This window comes from Tiliqua scincoides, chromosome 5 (genome assembly GCF_035046505.1).
Source record: "Tiliqua scincoides isolate rTilSci1 chromosome 5, rTilSci1.hap2, whole genome shotgun sequence".
Lineage (NCBI taxonomy): Eukaryota > Metazoa > Chordata > Lepidosauria > Squamata > Scincidae > Tiliqua > Tiliqua scincoides.
The window spans coordinates 24,862,299-24,888,930 of NC_089825.1; the positions used below are offsets into that span (position 1 = coordinate 24,862,299).

At 44.5% G+C, this 26,632-nt stretch overlaps 1 protein-coding gene across 1 annotated transcript in view; it reads left to right on the plus strand.

Annotated features, from left to right (window-relative positions):
• The window catches only part of ZNF804B (zinc finger protein 804B), a 262,914-nt gene that overhangs the window by 226,271 nt on the left and 10,011 nt on the right, over positions 1-26,632 (plus strand). Inside the window, exon 2 of the mRNA XM_066628498.1 lies at positions 9,634-9,777. Coding sequence (XP_066484595.1) covers positions 9,634-9,777 — 144 coding nt within the window. The remainder of the gene's footprint in view (positions 1-9,633; positions 9,778-26,632) is intronic.

Genomic DNA, 26,632 nt, shown 5'->3' on the forward strand with positions numbered 1-26,632 from the left:
AAGACTGAACATATGAACATCCCCACTGGATCAGGCCATAGACCTGATCACTCTCACTGCAAGTGATCAGCTCACTGCCCCAGCGTCGGGCCTTCCCAGGCACAGGGGGCCCAATCGGCTAAGGCCAGCCCTGATCAATATCAAAGAGTGTACTGTGTATATTTGCAGGGCAGAATTATGGTGCACACTTGCTGGGGGCCCTGTATCAAAGCCCTGATGCCCTCCACATCCTCTTAACATGACTGATTCACAGTTTTCCTGCCGATAAACAAGCAAGTAGTGAACTGCTCTGCTACGCAGGCTGCTTGACTATATCCTATGATATCCTCTAATATTTTAGTAGTCTGAATTTGAATGACAGTTAGACAGCAGCAAGCTACATTTTTAGTATCTTCAGCTCCTGGAAATCCCTAAGAAATCTGGAAGAAAAACCCTACCGTAAAAACTGTGCTCTTTACAGAGTTTTTACTTGAACCACAATTTCATTGTTGGGATTCATTTGTTTTTATGCCTATGGATAGTCTTCCTCTTCAGGGTTTGCTGGACAAAGTGACCATTTTTTTTTCCACCTCTTAGCCCTGTAGAATTAAACAGAGATCCTTGCAATCAATTTGTGAAGCAAACGGCACATGCTATTGTCTAGGTCAGCATCCTTTAATGGCTCTGCAGTCTATTAAACGTCCCTTACAAACCTTGAGTTTAATAAATGATTTTTAATTGACTACATGTCACAGCAACATTCTCGAAAACTCTGTTACATCACATGTTCCATTGATTCTCCTTACATCAGAAAATGAAATGTCAGAAGCCATTAATTGCATTTTCACAACAAGGAGCCGGGGCAGTGGATACTGCTAAATGCAAGCACTTCTGCGCAATGTGCGATGGAGGTGTTGATTGAAAATGAAAATACTACATCAACATTCATTGTAAATGAATCCACAGCTAAATATTTTGTGTTGGCAACCTTCAGTCTCGAAAGACTATGGTATCACGCTCTGAATGGTGGTTCTGGAACAGCCTCTAGTGTGGCTGAAAAGGCCAATTCAGGAGTGACAATCCCTTCCACACTGGGAGCAAGTGCAATATGTCCCTGGTCTGTCTCTCTGGCTATGGGCCTTCCTTCTTTGCCTCTTTGCCTCAGACTGTTGGCCAAGTGTCTCTTCAAACTGGGAAAGGCAATGCTGCACAGCCTGCCTCCAAGTGGGCCGCCCAGAGGCCAGGGTTTCCCACCTGTTGAGGTCCACTCCTAAGGCCTTCAGATCCCTCTTGCAGATGTCCTTGTATCGCAGCTGTGGTCTATCTGTAGGGCGCTTTCCTTGCACGAGTTCTCCATAGAGGAAATCCTTTGGGATCCGGCCATCTAAATATATGTGAATGGAATGACTGCCATGTTTTTAAAATAATCAGTTTTGTAAAGCATATGAGGTGTGCTAATATTTCATGTCCGTAAGTGCCTTCAACCAATTCATATGTGGAATTTGGTCTGGACTAAACAAAATGTAAAGGAGGCCAGAGAGAGGTGGTGTGCCGAGACTAAATGTTATTGTATTCAGCTGGATATTAGTAGCTTTCATTAATGCATTGGGCATTATAATACCCAATTATAATACAATCAAAACACCGTTAGAGGTTTACACTTATAATCATTTTGTGCTCTGTTGTCACTGAAGTCACAGGAAAGGCAGAGCTGTCCCTAGGCAAGTTCTCTGAAGATTTCAGCAAGACAGGTGCAGGAGTTCCCCAGGAAACAGCATCATGATGAAGATGGTAATTTCAGTGCTGCATCCAAAAAGCTAAAAGAGGCACAGAGATGAGGTGTGTTCAAGGACAGTTGGATTGAACTAGCTGTTGAAGGCAGAGGTATTACTAGGGTGGAGCCTGAAGGGCACTTGCCTGAGGTGCTATACCGGGGGGGGGATGCAAAGTGTAAGGCAGTCACTTCTGGGTTCTCCCTAGAGGTGGAGGCTCTTTGGGAGCCTCTATAGGAAAAGGGTGCAAAGCCACCAGTGCCTCCTTTGCCAGGGAGAACCCAGAAGTGACATCATGATGCCATGTGACATCATGGCATCCATCACCGCCCAGTGTGCAGGGGCTTCTAGTTACTCCTCTAGCTGAAGGAATGGGTCTTGATCCTGGAAATAAACTAACAGAGAAAAATATAAATGAATCTCACTCTCAGAAACAAGGTAGGATTGAGCCCTTAGTAGCTTTCATTCAGCTGCTATGATCCTCACTTCCAGTTCAGACCTGCCAATCACACTGTCCCTTGCCTAACTTCACCCTGCTCCCCCAATTGTCACCTTCCATATACAGAAGGTCCCCGACTTACAGACCTTCGAGTTACAAATATTCAATTTACAATAGGCTTGGTTTGGGCTTTGAAGCAAGCGCAGCTGTGAAGTCAAGGGGCACTTCTTGGAGCTGATCAGAGCAACTCAGTAGCTTTGAAAACCCCTTGCTGGGGCAAACAATAGCTAAAGAGCACTGGATAATGTTGAAAACCTGGGGATTCCTGGGGGCAGAAGAGAGGGAGAGGACAAAGGAAGAGTCAATTTGGCCAAGAACGGAGGTATTGTGAGAAGCAGGGAAGCTATATAGTACTGTATCAGGAAAAAGTGGGCTCTGAATAGTTGCAACTCCAACAACAGAATAAAAAAACACAGCCAGTGTTCATCACTACTAAGCAGGAAAGAAGGAAGGGGAAGGTTAAAGCTGAGTTTGATCGAGGCTGCCATTTATGCTCTTTAAAAAGCAAACACCATAAAAATCTTATAGTCTAACAGCGCAATCCTAACTTCTTCTGGAATGGGGAAGCTGGCAGCCTGCCCCGTAAACAGCATGAGTTTGGGGCTGAAAGCGGCTCAGTCCGGGGCAAGGGGAATTGCTTCCTCTTACCCCGGGGAGAGCTGCTGCAGCCCCAACGGGTCTACTTGGATCTGCGCCACCTAAAGAGATGGCGCAGATCCAAGCTGCCCGAGGCTGCCCGAGTACAGGGTCAGGATCCGGCATAACTGCCAGGTCCTGACCCCACCCCTGCTCTCTTGCCGCATGCCCACAGGCCCACCCACTGCCTGCACTCTCTCCCCAGAATGCCTCCACCTCGCCCTCCCCATGCACCCCTAGATCCCCACGCTAGCCAAGCTCAGCCAGCACCGACTTTCCTCCGTCCTTTGTCGCAGAGGCTGGATGCAGCCTCCAAAGGCCTTGCACCAGCCTGGCTGACACTTGAAGAGGTGCAAACATGCTTTACGGTTTGCACTGTAACTATGATAATTTAATTAGGATTAATGTCACTACAATTAAGAACAAAGGAACATTCCTATGAAATGCAAAGATGGATGTTACTGTAGCTGTAATACTAGCCTACCTTGAAGGTTTCTTATGAGGACCAGCAAAATAGAGACAGAAGATCTGGGACAGACTAAAGGAGGCACTGCTACACATACAGTACAGTGCGGGCCCCTTATCCACGGGATTGGGATCTGCAGATTTGATACAACATGGAGCTGATCCTGCAGCAAGAGGGCCTCACAAGACCTCCTGGATGTGGCCAGAAGTACCTTCCAGTGACATCTGGGATGTCTTCTGTGGTGCAGGGAGGTCGCGTGCAGCCTCCCCTTGCCTTCCCTGCAAATATCGTGGGCCCACTGTACATAATTAGTGTGTGAACTTCATTGCAGCAAAACGTGATGGCCGTTAGTTTGGATGACTTCAAAGGGGGACCAGACTAATTTGTGGAGGACAGGTCTGTCACTGGCTATGTGCTATCACCTAGTTCAGTGGCAAGTTGCCTCTGGATACTAGTTGTACAGAAGCAACAGTGAGAGAGAAGTATGCATTTCTTTCTCCTACTTGTGGGCTTCCTGGGGGCAGCTGGTGGAGAACTATGGAAAACAGACTGCTGGACTAGATGGGCCTTTGGCCTGATCTAGCAGGGCTTTTCTGATGTTATTATGTCCTTTAAGATTGTAAAGCAAAGCGCAGATGAAACAGCATATAGACATGTGTAGCAGTGAACATCATTATAATTTACAGCACAATCCTATGCATGGCTACTCAAAAGTAAGTGCCATTCACTGGGGCTTGCTCCCCAGGAAAGGTTGTATATAGGATTCCAGCCTTAGACTTGCTGAAATCCAATGTTATTTATTTCAACCCCCAAGTTTAACTTAGAAGGGAGAATAATCCGAGCCCTCACGGAACTATACATGATGTAGTAATCACTGTACCTGTCTCAGATCAATAAGCAAGCCTGAAATTATGACTTTTTACCATAGCAGACAAGTAATTAGGAAATCAGGCAATGAAGGTATATGTGATTATCTTAAAATACACACAGGAGCTAATTGGTTGCTATTTTAAACCATCTACATAGAAAGCAAGCTCTGTATTAATTTCAGCCAAAGAAGGTAGAACTGGAAGTTGTTCTTTTGAACAGAAATTCAAATTCAAACAGAAACACACTGTTTATTCCCAAATAATTAGAATATGATCTATGGAGGAATGAAATAAACTGCAAATGATTAATTGACAGTTGATCATTAGTAAAATGGAGGCGAGGAGGAAAGACCAATTAATTTTTGTATAACACAATCCCCCTACCTGCCCCTACCCTTCCATAGATCTGGCATCCTGAAAATGAAGCCCCGATTCATGCTTGACTTTTGCAAAATGTGTCTGTACTTAATTAATGCTATTGCATTCACATTCTAATTTATGCATTTTAATTATACTGCGGGGCTTGTGAATAATTAATGTTATTAAAACAATAGGTCAGAAGTGTAAGCTTAAAAAACAGCAATCAGTCGATTTAACAGAGCTTTTATGTAATCTCAGGATAACTCATTAAAATAGTTTAACTGTTTCATTAGTAGAAAAGGGTGCTCTTCTTTATGGAGCTAATGAATCAACAGCCCTTGGCTGTGCCCACTTCGTGGAAAGCCGTGGCCCAGGGCCACTCCATAGGTGAGGGTGCAGTCAAAGGGTTCGAGAACATTTGGATAATATAAGCTGCATGTGAACAAACAGGTAGGAGCAGGAAGTAGACAATCCTGGAACCCACATAGCCCAAAGGTCATTATAGAGTTCTAAAAAAGAATCATAAAGAATCTGGGAGGCTACTCAAAAATATAAAGCAACAGCGGTGGTCCTGGCCACGCCTGGGGGCACAGCTGGAGGTGCCGCCCCTTTTAAGGTTTACGGGCTACCTTAAAATGTCACTTCTGTTTTTTTGTACTGAAAATCAGAAGTGATGTTTAAAGGCCCTCAGGAAGCCTTAGAAGATCTTCTGAGGGCTGGGAAGGCCACACGTGGCCTCTCCAGCTCTCAGAACACCTCCAGGAAGAGACAGCAGGTGTAGGTGGCCCTTGGGGCGGCACAGTTGGGGTGGTGGTGGCACCCTTCAGCCATGCCACCTGGGGTCACTTGTACCCATGGACCCCACCAGGTGCACCACTGTAAAGTGGTAAATAATATCATGTAACCTCTACAAAGCAAGATATCAGGGAGAAGCATTCCAGCCTAGTCTTCTCCCTGACATGCTAGTTTTTGGAGTTTCGAAACTCCAAAAACTAGCATGTCAGGGAGACTAGGCTAGACCGCTTCTCCCTGATATCTTGCTTTCTAGAGCTATCATGAAAGGGCTCTCGATCTGGGTTCAAAAATGATTTTTTTCTAAGTTTCCCCCATTCACACACAAAGAAGGGTCAAGCTCCCAAAACTTGGCTTCTGAATCAGAACTCAGAGAATCTCAGTCCCATCAGACCAACCCTCTCTGACACTCTTTCACTCACCCCCCCCCCCACACACACACCCTTTACTTATAAGCAGCAGCGGCAGTGGGGAGCTCCTTTCCTCACATTTTTGCAGAAGTAGCATAGTGAGATTACACTGTACTGCATGAGGCCTTGAAGGAGTTTATGAAAGCTCCAGTCTTTGCAATATTTTTTTTTTACTATGGGATAATGTGAGCCCCCAATTGCAGTCTGAAGTACAGTACTGTCCAGACACTTATTTACAACCTGCTTGTTATTTCCTGCTGAAAACGATGCTAAAATGTTATTGAGTGATGTCCATCTCAGATCCCATACCCAAAGGTTTATGGACCAAAATGCTCCAGTTTTCAAGCACCTCAGTTTGATGAAGGATTTATTGGGTGCACTTTTGCCACATGTGGATTTCATTTGTAAGACATCCACAAGATAGAATTGATTTCAAATCATTCTTGAGAAAAATTTTATAGATGATGGCCCAATTTTATCCAGGCCTTACAATGGCAGATTTCATGATCCACCACTGTAAGTCCTGGACTGATGGTGTGAAAGCTGCTCTACCATTCTTCAGGCTGAGTGTGCAGCGCAAAGAACTGGAGGCTGCACACAAGCGCCACTGGCCTACAGAACCTCTGCTGTCCTCCACTTTGGCCAGTAAGTCAGCGGCGGGAGCAGGCCAGGGGAGGATTGTGGGCAGATCCAGGTGGTTTGGGGCTAGGCCAGGGGTGAATCTCTGCTTACAACACAATTTGAAGGACAGTCAGTTCTCTTTATCTGCAAATTCACTATCTGCAAATTGGCTTATCTGCAAGGGGTAGAATTGCCACCTGCCTCTCGTTATCTGTGACTCTGTTCTCGTTATCCGCTAAGACTGTGCAAGTGCATTGGGGGAGCATGGTGCAGCTAGAAGCAGGCAGGCGAGTGTGAGAGAGGTTGTGGGAGGAGGAAGCTTATGGTCTCTTCATGAGCAGAAGGCAGCACCAGTGCTGTACAAGGGGGAAAGGAAGAGATGCCTACATAGTATATGGCTGATGGGGAAAGGGGGTTGTGGTAATTGTGTCCAACCAATTGTGTTTCTCATTTTTAAGAAAGTTGATTGGACTGGGTGAATTTTCCACATCAAACAGGCACTGGTATAGGTCTATGGAGAATTGTCAGACACATTTGTCAGACACTCTTTTCAAATGCATCTACCAATAAAACAGGCTACTCTCAGGTCAGATTTCTTTGTTGGCCCAGCATCTTTAAGAGTAACTGGCCATTTGAAATAGGAATGAGAAAGAAGCCACCTTGATGACTTTAAAGCAGGGGTCTCCAAACTCCGGCCCGGGGGCCAGATGCAGCCCACAGCAAGCCTCAACCCGGCCCGTGGCCAGCCTCTTGTCCCCTGAAAGCCCCTGGCCCACTCAACTGCACATGACCAGAGCTGTACTCTGATTGCATCTGGAGGGTGTTCTGAGAGGCTGAGTGAATGAGCCCACTCATTCATTTATTCATTCATCTAAGTTCCATCTCTAATTTATTTATTTAAATTTTATATTTAATTTTTTTTCCAGCCCTCACGCCAGATATTTCATGTGGCCCTCTGGCCAAAAAGTATGGAGACCCCTGCTTTAAAGAGATACTGCCTCAGGCTAAAAACTAAACTAAACTAAACAAAAACAGCATTGATAGCTACAATGCGGGGGAGAGTGTTAAATTTCTCCATCTCAAGTATTTAGGGGGAAAAGTGCTTAAATTATCATGTTTTAGAATGTTGTGTGCATACACAAATTTTGCCATTAAATTAAAGCAACAAAAGTTCATCCCTCCTAAATTCTGATTAAAGCAATGGTGACTAACAAGGCCTCTTGCTCTATGTTCAGCCACAGTCTGCCCCTAAATAAAATGTGCAGGTGAGCAATAGCAGGAAAGGGCTACAGCTTTCCTGCCCTGTCTGTGGGCTTTTTGGAATTACCTGTTTGATCACTGTGGAATAAAGGATGCTGAACAAGTGGACCATTGGTCTGATCCAGAAGGGCTACTGTTCAATGGTGCTTAATCATGATTAACATTACTATCATTTGCTGCAGGGCCAATATGACCTGGAATGCCACCTGATGCTGTCTCAGGTCCGCCATCTCTGTGCTACAAAAAGACCCCAAACCCTTACTGTAAGGCCACACCTGGAGTATTGTGTCCAGTTCTGGTCACCGCATCTCACAAAAGACATAGTGGAAATGGAAAAGGTGCAAAAGAGAGCGACTAAGATGATTACAGGGTTGGGGCACCTTCCTTATGAGGAAAGGCTACGGTGTTTGGGCCTCTTCAGCCTAGAAAAGAGGCACCTCGGGGGGGGGGGGACATGATTGAGACATACAAAATTATGCATGGGAAGGATAAAGTGGGTAGAGAGATGCTCTTTACACTCTCACATAACACCAGAACCAGGGGACATCCACTAAAATTGAGTGTTGGGACAGTTAGAACAGACAAAAGAAAATATTTCTTTACTCAGCGTGTGGTTGGTCTGTGGAACTCCTTGCCACAGGATGTGGTGACGGCATCTGGCCTGGACGCCTTTAAAAGGGGATTGGACAAGTTTCTGGAGGAAAAATCCATTACGGGTTACAAGCCATGATGTGTATGTGCAACCTCCTGATTTCAGAAATGGGCTATGTCAGGTGCAAGGGAGGGCACCAGGTTGCAGGTCTCTTGTTATCAGGTGTGCTCCCTGGGGCATTTGGTGGGCCACTGTGAGATACAGGAAGCTGGGCTAGATGGGCCTAAGGCCTGATCCAGTGGGGCTGTTCTTATGTTCTTATGTACTGTGTTCTTCATGCACTGTCATAAAACTCAAAAGTCCCAGGTTTGATGGCAGCATGCAAGCATACAAGGCAAACGGTAGAGAGGGGAATAATCTGTTTTTCTCTGGAGCAAGCAGAGAACAGGTGATTGCAGCTTGCATTGGTGCTGAGTTGGAGGGAGATGGTGATGGCGGTGGTAGCAGCAGCAGCAGCAGGGATGAAAGGCACCCTGTATCCGTACCCTGTGGACTCCTCACAATCTACTGCTGACGCAATCTGTACCAGCTGGCCTCATGGATGGGCCAGCCCTGATTTGCTGGATTGCACCCACAGATTTTTCAGTTATACTACTGATTCAGCAAGGCTATCCACCTTCTGTATCTGTCGTTCTCTTATGACTGCAGGATTATACTACCACCGTTTCCTCCTACACCAAGTGAGCCAATCCTCTGAGCTTTGTGGAATCCCATTCGTCTTGTACATTTAGAAACGTCTTGGTTTTTGTTTTTTTTAAAAAAGTCTTGTTTAAAAACAAAAAGCTTCAGCTTTTACTGTATGATTGCTGAAATAAAACGTTCATCGGCAAACCCACTCAAATTCCTGAGAGGGTCAGCTTATTTCCCCAGCATGTATACACTCATTCATTTTACTCCTCTTAAGTTCGCTTTGGGCCTGATAAGGGAATTAGGGGACACGCATTGTACTGTAACATCCAGTCATTATAATGCGCCTCTCTCTGTGTTCTTGTCCTTTTGTATCGTTCAGTGCAGTGTTTAAGTACAGCTGGAGGGCTAATTAGTGTACTGGGTAAATGTGGCTTTAATTTGCTTGAAAAAGACTGATGTCCAGTAAAAGCTCATATCAGTTGCTTTAGATCAAAGACCTACTTGAAGAGCATTTTCACCTCACTATATTGGATTTTCAGAGCAGTGAATCATCCATCTGTCCTGGGTTGTTCCTCAGCCTTGCCTGTTTTGATGCTTCTCACTGCTAGAGTCCTCAGTGCATAGTGATGAAGACATCAGCAGAGCTGTTAGTAACCAAATTTTGCTCATATACCTCTGCCCTTGTAGGATTTTGCTGAAAAGGAGAAGGCAGCAGCAAGGGCTCTGGAGGATGTGAAAGCTAACTTCTACTGTGAATTATGTGACAAGCAGTACCATAAACACCAGGAGTTTGACAACCACATCAATTCTTACGATCATGCTCACAAGCAGGTAAGTCTACAATGTTGTGCAACGGATTTCAATTTGGTTTAGAAGCAAGGGAGCATTGGCTCATGCTTGAATGAGCCATGCAAAACAGGTAGGCGTTTCATGCTTCTTTTAATTTATTGCATTTGTAGGTGGTCTCATGTGACAATAGGATAGAGTAAGGCCCTCTCAGCCAGTACAATATGATAAACTGACTATTTTCTGAGTGTATTCAGGCTGCCCTGTGAATCTTGCAGTTATTACCATGTGGTGCTGATTGCAACATAATGCCCCCCTTTAAACTTTATGAATTACATTTATAGCCTAAGTGTATACATTTATAGGAGATATGTTTTAATAGTTCCTATAAATCTCCTACATAGCGAAAGAAAGGAAAGGTGAGTCAGGCAGGAGTGGTGCACAGAAAGCCTGGGGGCAGCAAGGAAGAGAGGTGCAGCAGAGGGACAAGGGGCAGAGACAGGTAGGTGGCGGAAGGGCAAGGGAAGTGGCAAGAGGAGGAAGTCAGAGGTGTGGAAGAGATAAGGGGAAGGTGGAGAGGGCTGGGTAGGGGACAGTGAAAGACAGAACAGATGTCTTGGAGAACTGGGAGCAGCCCAGACAGGCCCTAGAAACTTAGAGCCACCCCAGCTCCCAAACCCTGTGCCACCACCCCACTGGGACACCAATATTCCTAGGCAATAGACTGATACCCAGGAGAGGCAGTGCCTGACCCTGGCTTCTTGGGCCCAAGCAGGAGGCCAATGTGAGTCTCTGCACAAAAAGGAACTCCAAGGCCAACATGGCCAACCTTGACTACTCTACTCTTCCTTATCCCTCCTGTGTAAAAAAAATGCCTGCAATAAACCCTACTGCTAAGTATAGCAGCAACCCCATCTTTTGTACCTTCCCTTCCTCCACATCATGTCGTTCCCTTCCCACTATGATGTGGACCTCCCCCACATGAGATGGGGTAGAAGGAAGAAGTCCTACCCATAGTGAGTCACTTTCAGCTTCATTGCAGTTTTGAACCCAGGTCTCCTTGTGTACCTACCTGGTCCTTGTGTACCTACCTTATCACAACACCACACTGGCTCTTTTGAATGTGTCTGTTCAAATACATGAATGTAGAGTGACACAGTAGTTCCACTACTACTCATAGGAAACCCCTGCTGAACTGTGGGGATGATCGGACTATATTAGCTGAGCAGCAGGGGAAGGTTCCAATGCGTTCCATACAGCTGTATACGATGACCCAGCAGCACTTGATAAACCTCCTGGGTTTCCTGCCTGCTTGGAGCTGCAAAACCAGAGATGGGTGCCATATGGATTGGTTTATGGAGCATGGACCAAAGCATTACATTCAGTTCTGAACAGAGGAGTGTGCCTTACTGGTTTGAAACCTAGAGAATCTTGTTGTCTTCTGTGTACATTCATCTGACTAGCATGCAATTTTCTCCTTTATATTCTTCATACCACCTGTATCAATAGCCAATCAAATTTTGATGATAGGTTCCAATGCTCACGAGGGCCAAGGCAATTGGTAATAGTGAATTTCGTAAGTGTAACTGAGGCCATAATTTTGGACCATTGTTTCTCAGACAAAACTAGGTTAATCATGGTTAAAAAAGAAAAAATCCATCCGGTGCTCTTCCCCTCAGTACTCAATAAGTCCATAACAGGCTTGTAATGATATAAAACCAAAACAGATCCAAAACATGTGAAGCTAATCTTATAATCCCCCAGTCCCTAAACAAAAGGATTTATTTCCAGCTTCAGCTGCTTTTTTCCTACATGTCAAGATTGTTTCTGGGCTCAGATCGATCCATTCTGAGTATTCCCTTCTCCCTCCTTCCTCCCCCACATCCTGCCAGCTCCACTCATGTTTCTCAGCCTTTGTGATTTATGCAAAACAGAAATGCCTTGTTGATGCATCAGTCAGTTTTTCTTGGCTGCTCTCCATCATAAAAGATAATGGTTAAAAGCAATAAAACTCTTTTTAATTTTAAAAATAGATTTAGTACACTGGGGGGAAAAATGACAGGTTGGCAGTGGAAGGAACAAATGGCCTATATATTTGATAAAACTGCATAAGAACCCTATGGAAGTGGCAGGCTATGCTTTTCCCACACAGTAGCCCTGTGTGGTGTAGTAATGTCTCAATTAGCACATCCATAGGGTGAGAGAGTAAGCATCAAACATGCAGATACACTCCTCCATCTCTGCTGAGTCAAATTGCCAATGTTTAAAGGTGCCAATAATGTGATTTTTCTGCAAGGAATGAGTCAGAGATCACACGCCGCCTACTCCAAGATTTCATATCTGCTAAGTCAGAAAAGAGTCTTGATTTTTTTTTTAAATCAAGGTTTTTGGATAACAGTTTCTCCCTCACACACACACATGCACACACACTATTTAATTGGATATTTTTAGAGATACAAGCAGCCCAATCTTAAGCTGCACTGCATCCAATCAGTTTAGGAGCAGACTGGAGGTCTCATCAGGATAAGTGGATATACTTCCCCTTATCTCAAGTAAAGCCCCAGCCACCCCATGGGGTTTTTTGGATCCATGCCAGCTATATAGCGGGTGCAAATCCAGGAAGCCCCATGTAGGGCTGCCTGGCCACAGAAGGGGGTTATGATGCAGCAGGCACCACAGCCACCAATCCCACACCATCCTGGACCCGATCCTCCCCCATTCCACCCTCCCTGAACTAAAAATGCCCCTTCCCCACCTTCAAAACGCCCTCCTGCCTCCCTCCCCACATCCCTGCACTGCCTGGTGCAAACTTAGCCATGCCAGCCAGCGCAGGGTCTGGATGCAGCTCTGCCAAGTCAGCTCGGGCCTTTGTGCCAGCCCAGCAGACTCTAAAGTAGCCACAGGCGTGCCTTACAGCATGTTTGCAACACTCTGAGTCAGTGCAAGGACGGCCGCAGTGGCTCACATCAATGTTAGGCTTGTACTGCAAGATTAACAGCTACAGATAATACAGGAAACGTAAGCAGTGAGGTTCCCACCACTTCCACATACCTAAAAGGGGAGAGGAATCAGCTTCCCTGAAGTAAAGGAGAAGCAGAGCAAAGCTGGGACCTCAGATTTCCAACACACGAAAGCTCATTACTTCCTGCCTTCACTCAGGATATCATATGAGGATGCTGCTGTAGCCTTCGTGCCTTTCCTACTCAATAGTTCAGTATGCTGTTGCACCACTGTTTACTCATAGCTGCCTTCCCTTTTCCTTAAGAACATAAGAACAGCCCCACTGGGTCAGCCATAGGCCCATCTAGTCCAGCTTCCTGTATCTCACAGCGGCCCACCAAATGCCCCAGGGAGCACACCAGATAACAAGAGAACTTATCCTGGTGCCCTCCCTTGCATCTGGCATTCTGACATAACCCATTTCTAAAATCAGGAGGTTGTACATGCACATCATGGCTTGTAACCCATAATGGATTTTTCCTCCAGAAACTTGTCCAATCCCCTTTTAAAGCCAGACGCCATCACAACATCCTGTGGCAAGGAGCTCCACAGACCAACCCACGCTTGTGCAGCTCCACAAACATTGGAAGACTTGCTTGGCTGAAAAAGAATAAAATTTTTGTGACTTCAAACAAGACTATAACAGTCCTCCTTCATAGTGGTAGGACTGCAGTCTGCTGGTTGGCTGGAGAATTCCAGAATCACAGCATAAGCTCAGTAATCACAGTAATAAGCTCAGTTTTTAGATTGTGAGCCTTTTTGGGACAGGGAGACATTAGTTATTTGATTTTTCTCTGTAAACTGCTTTGTGAACTTTTAGTTGAAAAGCGGTATATAAATACTGTTCATCATCATCATCATCATCATCATCAGTCAGTCAGTAATCAATCAAGAATATTTATACACAAAGTACACAAGTAATACCCATATTCTGAATATGTAGCTGAACACTATCCTGCCAATTTTTCTTCTGGTTTGCTGAATTGCTGATAAAGAGAGCTTGCTGCTTACTATAGGTCAGCTGGTATCTCCTGGTAATTACCACAGGGCCTACAGTGTGCACTGGAGCAGCATGCCCAGATGCCACATTTGAGCTGACCACAGGCGCCAACCTTGATACATATGTCAAGATAGCGAAATGGACTCCATCTAATTGATTAATATGAAAGATGAGCTCAAGAGCTTGAATGAGTCCCCAGAAAGAAAGAGCTGTGAAATTTTAAATTGACTATGTTGGATACAAACAGAGCAGCTGCTTGTACAACATGCCAGTAGCATTTGAAGGCAATGCTGAATCCTAATTATCCTAAAGTTGGTGACAATATTTTTCATAAAGAGAGTCCCAGGATTTAAATTATGGAGGTGGATGATCTCCAAGTCAGAAAAACAAAGTGATTTTTTAATAAAATATCTCACTTTTATGAGATATAAAAGAGGCATAGGTGGAATCTCATATGAATGCATGCATACAATGTATAGATTAAATAGATGCATACATCCTAAGTACCCCTTATGTTACCATGTGAATGAGTTGTTAGCACATTGTCAGAATCAACACAAAGGTTGTCAAGATAAAAGACCAATGGAACACATATTTATATAATATTGCTAGTCACAGCATTTTTAAAGTGTGCGTTAAGACAGAAGCCTAATATTTCCATGACGCCCTGAGATAAATTTTACATTTTATTCTCCAAATTCCAATTTCATTTGAAAATGGAAATCAATGTTATATACTTTTCTAATATGATGTATTCATTTTTGACGCATTAATTTATTGCAAAGTCCTGCCAAGATACTTAACTTGCACATTACCGCAATCACATTTATTAAATCAGTGCTTGGATAGCAGAAATAGAATTATCAAATGCCACTGAACACAATCTAGTGACTTGTTATGACTTGAGGCAACACATTCCGATTTTAAATGTCAGTATATACAAGTCTTTCTTTTAAACCCACACATCTGTGCACTTGGACGGGCTTTATTAAGAACCGGCGCACCTGGTACACGGGAACACGGTCATTACTTTCTTACTATGCAAATGAATTAATGAGATTGCTTTCATCGTCAGGGCTTCAGAAAACTCTAGCCAGGAATGGGAAGCAACTTCCAAATGTAACATCTAGATAAATTGCGAAATGTTAGACGTTGTAGAATTACATTGGTTCCTTTTTTGAGACTGAATGCTAATTAACATGCAAATTAGCAGTTTAGTCCTTTTTAAATTAGGAAAAAACCACAGGACAGTTAATTTCGTAGCCGATAATAGCCCACTGACTGTATGATAATTTGAAGTATGACATTATACAAGGAACTGGAGAATTCTGTTATCTGATGCTAGCACCTCGAGCCAGTTGTGCATGTCAGACAAAGTGTTCACAGTTAATATTTGTGCAATCATCTTTCCCATTTTTCTCTGAGGGTGCATGTTTTGAATAATGAAATACGCGACATCTCATGCAAGAATTCAAAATGGATGGTAATCCATTCAAGGCAAATAGCTAAGACAAATGAAGAGCCCGAGGGCTGCATTCCTAACATATCTACCTGGGAGTAAGTACATGTGTCTTTGAGAGGACCTACTTCCAAGGCTACATCCGTTGGCTTGAGTTATAAATTATATAAGTTCTTTTTCAACTTTGCACACTGTTAGTAATTCAGTACCAGTGTGATCCATTTGGGGGGGGGAATCAGGGCAGGGCCTCGAAGAGGAATTTTTTTTCAGGGGACATAAAGTTTCTTCTGGGCTGCTTCCCAAAGGGGAAGGGGTGAAACAGGATGGGGGAGGGAGACAACAGGGGCAGGTGGAATGGAGACAGGGAGGGGCAAAATGGGGCAGGATGAGGTTGGTGACAACAGGAAAAGTCTCCAGAGCCAAGTTCTACTCATCTGGTACACCTGGCCTCCCAGTCTACTGACAGTCTACACAGGTGACTTGCAGTTTAGGGATGGCAGGTGAGGCAGAACCTCCCCATCATAGTTCATGGAAAAGCACTGCAGCCACCCCACCCGCATACACCTGAGGAGGCTCTCCTTACACCCAAGAAAGCACACCGCACATCCCTGATCTATACATGCTGAAGAATGCATACATGACACTCCTTAACACAGTGTCAGATCTGGGAGGAAACTGGCCTGCTTGTGGATACGTTTACAATGAAGGAGTGTATTCACTCAGGGGCACAGCTGTGGGTCTACAGTTGCTGCAGAAATAAGTTTTGATATCCTAAAATTTCCTGGGATCTCAGTTGGCTTTGTGGAGAGTGAAATATGGCCTCTCTCCTGCACACCCCCCATGGACCCTGAGTTGGGGGGGGGGGGACATGACTGAGACTTTTAAAATTATGTATGATGTGGAGAGAGATAAGTTCTTTGTTGTCTCTCTCAGTACTAGAAGCAGCTGGGGCCATCCAGGAAACTGATTGAGAGCTAGTTCAGCATGCTTCTTTGGAGAGCACATAATTAATGTGTGAATTTGCTGCCACAAGGTGCATGCACAAGGTGCATGCACAAGTGATGACCTCTAGCTTTGATGGTTTTAAAAATGAGTTAGACAAATTCATGGCAGACATGTTTATCAGTAAAGGTTAGTCATGGCTTCTTCCAGGTCTAGTGGAATATGCCTCTGAATACCAGATGCAGTGAAGAGGTGGCAGATGAGAGGTGTGCCTTTCTCCTGCTTGTAGGGTTCCCAAGCTGGTGCACCGCTGTGAAAAACAAGATGCTGTTACATGATTGAATTGCATGATTGAAAGTTCTCTCTTATTTGTTGTTGTTTTTTTTCTAAATCTCCCTGAACAGACAATACTAATACATTTGGTAGGCTAGCTAGCCTAGAATTCCCTCTGACATGCTAGCTTGGTACAGGCCATAAGTTTTTTCTTGTGAGCAGTGGCATAGCTAATGATTGTGTAGCCCGGTGCCAAGCTCAAAATGTTGCTCCAGAAGTGATGTCACAACCGGAAGTGATGTAATGTCTGGGCTTTTTCAAAAGTGAAAGGGCATCTATCTGCTATCTGGGGTAAAAGAAGATTTGTAGCCCCCACCCCCCAAACAAAATCTAATTAATTAAGTAAATAAATAAAAAGCGTGCCCCTGATAGGTTTGAGATACTGTATTGGGGTGAAGAGGGATGGTTATTCTTCTCTTGCTGAATCTAAGAGGGGCACCTCTTGAACAACAATATGTCTCATAGGTCAGTTTTGAGTTTTAAAAATCCACTTTTTGTTCTATAAGGCAATTGTATTTTCATTTTCTGGTTAATTAGCCATAACTTTTGATAGAATGCAGATATCCCAATGGGGTTTGTTGCATTGCATTCTACATTAAATTACCTTTCCAATGACATATAACATGATGGTATTAATCATATATATCAAGATTTTCACAATTTTGGTCGTGTCAAGCTCAGCTTGTTGCCCCCTTAAAGCTTGATGCCCGGTGCAACTGCTACCCCCTGCACCCCCTTAGCTATGCCACTGGTTGTGAGAAACCATTCAATCATGTGTTTCCCCACGTGCATACTGAATTAGTATAGTTGTAGGGCTGAACAGTGTGCTTATTTACAAATGGGCATGTTAGCAAAGTTCCTCAGATCTGATGACAACTGGTTATGTAGTAAACATAGGCGGTCAATGGCTGTGGGGCCTTGGCATGTGTCCCTCAATGTTTTTAAAGGCACTCATTGAATCTGTAATTTCATGCTCTATAGACTACAATAGATCTAGCAGAAAAAAGAAGTGATGGCACCTCAGGATGTAACAGATCTTTGATTTTCTCCTTTGTTTTCAATTAGTCTGTTGAGAAATATTACTGGATTTATGACCTGCTTAATCTGATTGTTGAACTTTGTGTCGGTTTCACATTTAAAAGAAGTGGCAGTTCCGTGTTTGGGATTTAAGTTGCTGGTGCTGTCCAAAACCTTGTGAAAATATCCTGGTTTTATTTTAATGAGAAAAGAGATTCTAACACAGAACTTTCTATCTGCTCTCCATGGTGTCAAACGACTTATTTACCATTTGGAAACAATGGAAGCTTTTCTCCTTCATCAAATAAAGACCTGTGAAGAAGGAATAGTCTGGATTGGAACCATGCTTTAAGGGAGACTGTGCTTCCTATAGTTCCCTGACACAGACCGAGGCCCCTCATCCATGAGGGCCAACAAAGAAAAAAAAACAAGCACATGGTTACATAATAGTGCATGCTTAATATGTAGTTTGACCCTTCGTGAATGACAGATTTTGACTGAGATCACACAAACCTTGCTCAACAAACCACATGGGGTACTGATTGCAGCAACAGACTCATGGTCTCCCTACTGGCACTAAGTCAGGGCTAGCCCATTCACGAGGCCAACAGAAGCAGTTGCTTCAGGCCACAGACTCCTGGGGGGCAACCATGTCGGATTGACTACTTGCCTTCACTGCTTCTCCGCCTTCTCCTCCTCCTCTGATTGGAAAAAGAAGAGGAAGACAGATAGGAACAGGGAATGTGGAGGGGAGGAGAGTGCTGATCTGGAACACTGGAGACTGAGAGGAGCAGAGTGTGGCTGGCCCATCATTGGGAAAGGGGGCAGTATTTAGCATGCTGCCTCAGGTGTCAGGAGGTTTTTTTGGCCAGCCTTGCACTTAACGATACCTTGCTCAGTATTATTCCATAAATATTCCTACATACAGCTTCCCCCTCCCCTCCTGTGCTGGTGCAGCCATGCTTGCTATAAATGGGTGCACTGTATCCAGTGGGGGGGGGGAGTGAGATTGGGAGGCTTCAAAGGAGAAAGTGGATTGAAACCCCCTTACCCCTTTGTAAGTCTCCCTCTTTGCAGTGGGTCTCTTTGGACATGTACCAGCAATTTTGCACAAGTCTGTGGAGAGAAATGGGGTGGGGAGGTTTCCCATGGAGGGGATGGAATCCAGCACCTGTCATCATTGCTGGATCCATACCATCCCTCAGCCTCTTCAACCCTGTTCCACCCCTGCTCCACCCAGTTTCATCCCTCCCCATCCCTGTTCCATTCTCCCCCGCGCCCTCCCACCTTTCCTGCTGACTTACCTGCTCCAGCATGTGGCCAGCATTCTGGAGATGCGTGAGGAAAGGCTCTGGCCTTCGAGGCGATGCTCAGGCAGTACACTACTCAACATGCTACCGGAGTGTACTTTATGGCTGCCTTATAGTAGTTGCCACCAGTGGAACATACTTTCCCTGGTGATTTAGCCCAATAGGATTGGATTGATAAAAAAGTCAGTGCTGGTGTCAGAAGTCCGTCAGGTTGGACACAGACCAAGGGCCTAGGATTCTCTAATGGCTCACTCAGTTAATACGCAAAATGGGGGCCTGCAGAGCTTATGCATGCAGGCCCCCCAAAACCTGGTGACGACATGCTGAGAACCAGTAGCCCTTCAGCTCATATATATAGGATAGGTTGTTTTAGCTCTCTTGCAGTAAGATTGCTTCTGGCTCAAACACCCTAACACTGACATACCAGCATTGCCCTTACTTTCATTCATTTTGCCGCAAGTTTAAAGCTGAAAATGCCTCTCTAGCAGCTGCTTGCTTTCCTCTAGAGTGGGTGGTGCTATCACCAAATTCTTTTCCTCCTTTTTACAGCCATTCTGTACCCCAGTGAACGCCCCTATTGCACCAGCATATGCCTTTCCCTTCTACTCTGAGTATAGATTGTTGCCATCTATCTGATTAATATGCACAATTTAGCAACATAATTGAGTCCAATGGAGTTTAAAAATCTTGCTGATCTTTGTGCTTGGGTATAAATGAGCTGCAAATCTTCTAGGTGTGCTTATAGCAAAACAAAAACCAAAAAAGCACAATTTTAAATAGCGAAAGTAGGATGTATTTTTTGCGTATTATCAAGGTAGCAGCAATATGATGCTAGAACTATTAGTTTAATTTCCATGAGTTGAAAACATTAACATCTTTTTCCACCTCAAAGAAGTAAAGAAAAAAACACACACACACTAATTCTTATGGGATCTTATGGGATTCAGCAGTTACTTAATGATCAGGCACCAATTCTGCCTCTAAGAAAATGATGGCCCTGCAGGAATCATCATCTCGCTCTTGCCAGTTCACAAAATGATTCATAAAGTTTGGTTGACATGCCCAGGCTAATTTAGAATGGTGGGTGAGCTTCCAATTAAACCAGTGACAGCACGCAGAGGACATCATCGGCATCTTAAGACACTGGGATTCTTTCTTCTGACCCTTAATGAGCGTACATGACGTGACTGCCAAGTTCAATTTGCACATCCTCAAAGCCAATCTCCATTTAAAATGTTATTAACAAAGTGATCTACAAACCTGTTACGATGGAATAGGTAAAGGCTTCTTCACAGTAATTGCCAGGCACTCCTGCATAACTAGTTTGTGGACTGATTTAAATGGAATTAAAACTCAAGGGAGCAATAAAAAGAAAGAGAGCTGTCACCTTCATGCCCTGCTTGCCGCCTTCCCCTTGCCATCTGGTTGCCCATTGTGGGAAGCAGACTGTTGGACTAGTGAAGTTGCCAACTCTGATGGATGGAGATTTTTTCCCCCCCCCCAATGTGATGTAATGCGATGTAATGTAATGTTTAGCCAGGAAGACCTTGTTAAAATCTCTAGGCTTGCCTACAGTAATCTCTTGAAGATTGATGCTGATTGCTGGAGAATCCAGGCCAATCCTGGAGGGTTGGCAACCCTAATGGACATTTGGTCTAATCCAGCAGGGGTCTTCTTACAATCATATATCCAACTTGGATATATTACAAAGTGGATATATTACAATCATATATCCACTTCCAAACAACACAGTCCTGGAATGAGCTGGAATCCCTAGCATGTATGCACTGCTGAAACAGTGCGTTGGCTCGGTCATGTTGTGAGAATGGATGATGGCCGGATCCCAAAGGATCTCCTCTATGGTGAACTCGTGCAAGGAAAGCACCCTACAGGTAGACCACAGCTGCGATACAAGGACATCTGCAAGAGGGATCTGAAGGCCTTAGGAGTGGACCTCAACAGGTGGGAAACCCTGGCCTCTGAGCGGCCCGCTTGGAGGCAGGCTGTGCAGCATGGCCTTTCCCAGTTTGAAGAGACTCTTGGCCAACAGTCTGAGGCAAAGAGGCAAAGAAGGAAGGCCCATAGCCAGGGAGACAGACCAGGGACAGACTGCACTTGCTCCCGGTGTGGAAGGGACTGTCACTCCCGAATCGGCCTTTTCAGCCACACTAGACGCTGTTCCAGAACCACCTTTCAGAGCGCGATACCATAGTCTTTCGAGACTGAAGGTTGCCAACATGACATGACATGATATCCAACTACTCTGAAAAATCTGATGCATATTTTACACACAGTGTCTGTTACCCACTGCAGGCCTAGCATGCGTTCCAAAAGCTGGAAGTATATGGGGGTGTTTTTTTTTTTCCCCCTGGGAGAGGGTCCTTCATGGCTGCATCAGCAAGTTCTACCAGCACCCATGTAGCCAGGAAGCTGTGACAGAGTTTTGGGGGGAAGACATAGCCTTTGATGATGCACCATCATCATCCAAAAAAAGCACCATCATGCAAATGTAAACAGCGCATTTTCACTACTGTAGCCAATATCAATTTATTTTTACTTAGCTGTGTGTAGCCACGTGCCACTGGCCTTTTGACCAGTTCGTCTTCAAGATGACTTACAACAATTATTTCAAACATTTCAGTAATCTAGATTTTAAAAACCCATTTTCCCCACAAAGACCAAACCATGGCTAATAAAACAGTAAATAAAGAATATATAATTAATAGAATTCAATAATTATCCACTTCTAAAATAAAAATTAATAAAAGTATCTATTCCACAGACATTCTACAGATGAGGCACCACCACAGAGAAGGCCCTGTCAATGGCGGTGCTCTTTATACCTGGGTTGGGTGTCACCCTCCCACTCAAACTGATGAGCAGTGGGTGCCGCTGTGGGGGGGGGGGGGTCTGGGGTCAATGGCACCTGGTGAGCAAGCACAAACCACAGCACCTGGAAGTAGGTCTCAGTGATGCGATGATGGCATTGCATCATTATGTCATTGCCAATCACTTCCAGAGTGCCCTGATTTGGGGGCAATCGGAAGTGAGGGCTGGTGGAAGGGCCCATCTAAGTGTGGAGCTCCACTCATCACTCCAGATCAAAGGCTCAGTGATTGCATGGTCGTCATCTACAGAGCCCCACCTGGGATGGGCCACCCCGGCTGCCCCGACCTCAGTACACCACTGGGCCCTGTCTTAGAAAAATATGTATCTTCGATTTGAAGATGGGGACACTGAGCATGGTCAATATACAAACTAACCTCTATAGGAAACAGTAGTCTGTCATTTGAATTGGCCGTGGAAGGCAGTTTTTTCACCTACACCAGACTGATGAGGGAGGGAAGGTGTGTTCAGTAGGTTTCATGCATTCAAAATTGGTCACTAGTGTTTAATAAAATGGCCCAAGTCAAATCCAAGTGTACTCTGGTGTCTTCATTGGGGGGTGTGAAGGTAAATAGTGTTATGCAGGATGGAAATCCTGCCTAACTGATTAGCCCAGACTTATGGCTGGCCAATTGGGTGATGGATCAAAATCCTACCATCCAGTTGGCCCTCTAGTTAATGTTTCAACTGCACCAATCATGGGGAGTCTGGGCAGAGCTAAAGGGTATAAAAGCCAGGGAAGTTTGCCTTGTGTCAGATTCATTGCCAGGTTCTGTTCTGAAGATGGAATAAACATACTAAGCTGTTATCTCTATGCCTTCCTTTATTTGCATGGACCCACTATATAACAAACAGAATGCCAGATGCAGAGGAGTAGCAGTGAGATGTATCTTGTGGCCTTGTGCGCTCCCTGAGGCATCTGGTGGACCACTGTGAGATACAGGAAGCTGGACTAGACGGGCCCTGGGCCTGACCCAGCAAGGCTCTTCTTATGTTCTTAGGTTCTTAAGTAGTCGTAACATAATACACAGTTAAGGGTTGTATAGCAGTGTTCTTCAAACTTTTTTTCTCCAGGACCCAGTGCAATAATATCACATACCCTCACAACCCTATTTAAGTACTTAGTACAAGTAATACGGTATAAAAAGGATCCTTATAAATAATATAATGGTTACAAAGTATGTCAGCAAGGTAGCTAATATTTAACATTTAACTGAGTGAACTGCTGACAAAAACTTGAATTACTGGTGTACTCTGCAAATGTATTTGTTTTTACTTTGCAAGCCAGTGAAAAGCATCTTGTGACCAAAATATTGGGTCACAACCTGTACTTTGAAGAACATTGTTCTCTAGGACTAAGGACTTCAAGAGGTGTCAGTTGCCGTCCGCTGTGGCTGGATTCCCCCTTATGGTGTGTACAGCAAGAGGATCTTACCAACAGAATTTATATATGCAAAATCAATGCACTCATGTTCAATTCTCAATTATCATTTGCGACTTGGAATCAATCTGGTGTTTACAAATTAATATGCGCTGCTGTGGCAACATAGATCAGAGCCTTCTTATCACGAAGCTCGAACCCAGAAATGTTTGCTTGCAAACACAGTTGTCTGTGTATGTAGCTACAGTGTGCTGCTCCTGGGAAACCCCACTCTTAAAGGAAGCTATACTGGAGGAGTATAGAAAACAATTCCTGATCCCTCCAGTTCTTTAAGTTTGCAAACTTAACTACAGAAATTAACTGGCTTGAATTTGCACATGAATCATAGTTGCCACAGTGACCACAAATCCCAAACTTCTCCTAAGCCAAGGGCCTCACCATGGACATTGAAGTCCCCCAGAGCCAATAACTAGCTACTCCAATATCATATCAGAGATCACTGTAGTCAACTCAGGCAGGGAGACTGTTGGACAACATGGCAGGAGTTTCATCGATAGAATCCCAATTCTTGCCAATTCAGACAAAGATGCTTGATCCCAGTGAACTGTTGGCCAAGGCATTTGGATAAGGGAATGGTATCACAGTAGACTCTAGACTCCAAGGCCAGGCGGGAGCCCAGGTCTACCCAGCTGGTAGATCTGGGCTCCAAGTACAGGCAGGGCCCAGGTCTACCCACCCAGCAAATCTTGGCTACAAAGGCCATCAACTAGGAGCCCAGGTCTGCCCACCAGGTTGACCTGGGCTCTGGAGTTGAAAGTGCTCAGGCCCATCCCCCCCCCCCATACAAAACACTGGATCCACCCCTGGTGCGCATCAATCTGACAAGAGTCTGCCATATTCTTTGACTTGCAGGTCAGCTGTCTGTTATCTTTTGGTGAGAAACGAAGAAGGTTCTTGCAATAAATAATTCACAATATTTCCCTAGAAAGGAATACAAAACAGCCATATACAGTATATGCAGCTATAGTTACCTACTAGTCAAGTGAAACAAAGAGGAAATGGTTTAATCAAAGTCTGTGAAATGTGTGTCGGCACATCGTTCCCATCATACACCCAGCTGCACAAGGTTGTTTCATGGAGCTACACTGTACACCAGTGAGATTCAAAATGACAGCGTCCTGCTTCCATTTCAGAAATGAAAGAGGGACTTGAATAGGATTCAGCTGCCCTGTTTCTCCTTGTCTTTTAACATATTGTTCAGCATCATTTTGGCTCCCCTAAGCCAAAAAGACATGAAGTCACCATCTGCATGTTGAATCTGTGCTGATGCATATATTAAGGGGATTGTGGGGCTGCTTCAGTACTTAAACTCAACAAACCTACCTTTTCACAGTAAATAATTCATATTCAGGGTTACAAGGGAGGCTGCACACATGAAACAAGCTAATGGGCTGCTACATAAACCAAGGTAAGATTTCAACTTTATGTCGTCGTCCCCAAAAAACTCCATGCAAATTTTTTTAAAAATTCTCTTTTTATTTTTTTTTTTTATTTTTTTTTTAGGAATAATTAAAAGATTAAAAACCATTGAGATGTTCATTCAATCCTGGGCAGCAAATTTTATTACAGAAAAATGTTTTCCTGAAGCATATAATCCTAGCAGAAGGAGACTGGTTGTCCCACCATAAGCGAGTGAAGTAACGTCACAGCCCACTGAGAAGCTCTCTTCTTTCCTGTAACCCTTTGGTTCAGGTTACAAAGAATATTAATCCAGCCAGGGCCTGTGAGAGGGGCGTGCAGGCTGTACATCGTACCTGGGCCCAAGGTAAAAAGGGGGAGCCTGGGAGCCAAACAAGGGGAGCTAGAAATTTCCTAGTATCTCAGAAAATGTTAGCATATACTATATTGTGTGAAAACTAGCATTCACAATTTGTGTAAGCCTACACCAGTGGCATCACTAGGATTCGTCCAGTGGCATCACTAGGATTCGTGTCACCCGGTGCAGGATGCCAGCGCGTCACCCCCCCATGCAGTGGGCAGGACAACATCCCAGGTGGTGGGCATGGTGATGTACCATCACTCCGCCCCCACTGGTTTTTTGGCAGTACCTTTTGATAGAACAAAGATAGAACACATTCTGCATGAAATTACACATTGACTGATATATAACATGATGGTATTATTCCTCTAAACTGTGATTTCAGTGATTTTGGTCACTAGTGGTGTCACACACACACACACACCCAGGGTATCAACTTACTAACACCTTATTGCAGCAGTTCTCAAACTTTTAGCACTGGGACCCACTTTTTAGAATGACAATCTGTCCAAGACCCACCAGAAGTGATGTCATGGTGGAGGTGAAATCATCAGGCAAATTAAAATAAATACGTATAAATAATTAAAGTAAAACAAATCATTAAATAAGCCAAAGCCAGCCTTGGTCAACCAAGTGAATTTCTTCTGTAGTCTGCCTGCAATAACACCCCCCCCCCTCCAAAACCAGTAAGGTTTTCAGCCCAACCCAGTGCCCAGTTCACTTTGAGAACTTCTGTTTAAACCAGATCACTGTCAGGATCTACCTGGTTTTGCAAGTCTCAAAAAGTTCACCTTATCAGCTGAAGCCTGTTTTGATCCTTTTTAGTGGGGGGAGGGGGGGCTGCCTTCATGAGCACTTGTTTAGCTGCAGGTGCATAGGATCAGGACCATTCTGGTAGTCTTGTACTTCACCTGATCTTCCACACCAGCCAAGGCACGTTTGCTTACTCACAAGTAAACACAACCGTGAGGCTTAATTTCACTTTCCATAGGACTCAATACATTCATCTGCTTGGAGGGAGGGGCTTTCTTCTCAGGTGTTTTTGGGGGCTGCATTCATTGGATCAGGACCATTCTGGTGTTGTTGGATTCCTCTCAGCCTGCCCTTTCCAACGGACTAAGGCACGTTCACTTATTCAGGAGTACACACGCAATACAGCTCACTTTCACTTTCCATAGGGATCCATGCATTTTTTGTTCTCCGGTTTTATGGCCATAACTTTTGATAGGAAGGAGATATTTCACTCTGGGTTTTTGCTTTGCATTCTGCTTGAAATTCTGCATCCAACGGTATATAACATGATGGGGTTACTCCTAACCACTGCAATTTTAGCATGTCACCCCCCAGTGCGTGTCACCCCCTCTGTGCGTGTCACCCGGTGCGGCCCACACACACACACCCGCACCTCTCTAGCAACTCCGCTGGCCTATCCTGAGCTATATACCATTAGGCCACTGCATAAGATTCTGACACACGAAATAGATTTCCCCCATGTGCACATGTTAATGTGTGCCTGAAATGTTCACCTGGTAACAGGCTGAGTTGTGTGGAGACAATTTGGAGGGCTTCAAGGACTTGTACTCAGCCCTCTCTATATCAACTGGATGTCAAGCTCTTACATTTCTGTGCACAGTGCCCATTTGGGGGGATTGTGCCATGTGACAGAAGTTTGGAGCAGTGGTAGCCCATCCATTTGGTGAGGTGATGTGGGTTGCATCGGTGGCAGATTGCTGGAGAGCAAATGGGCATTGGA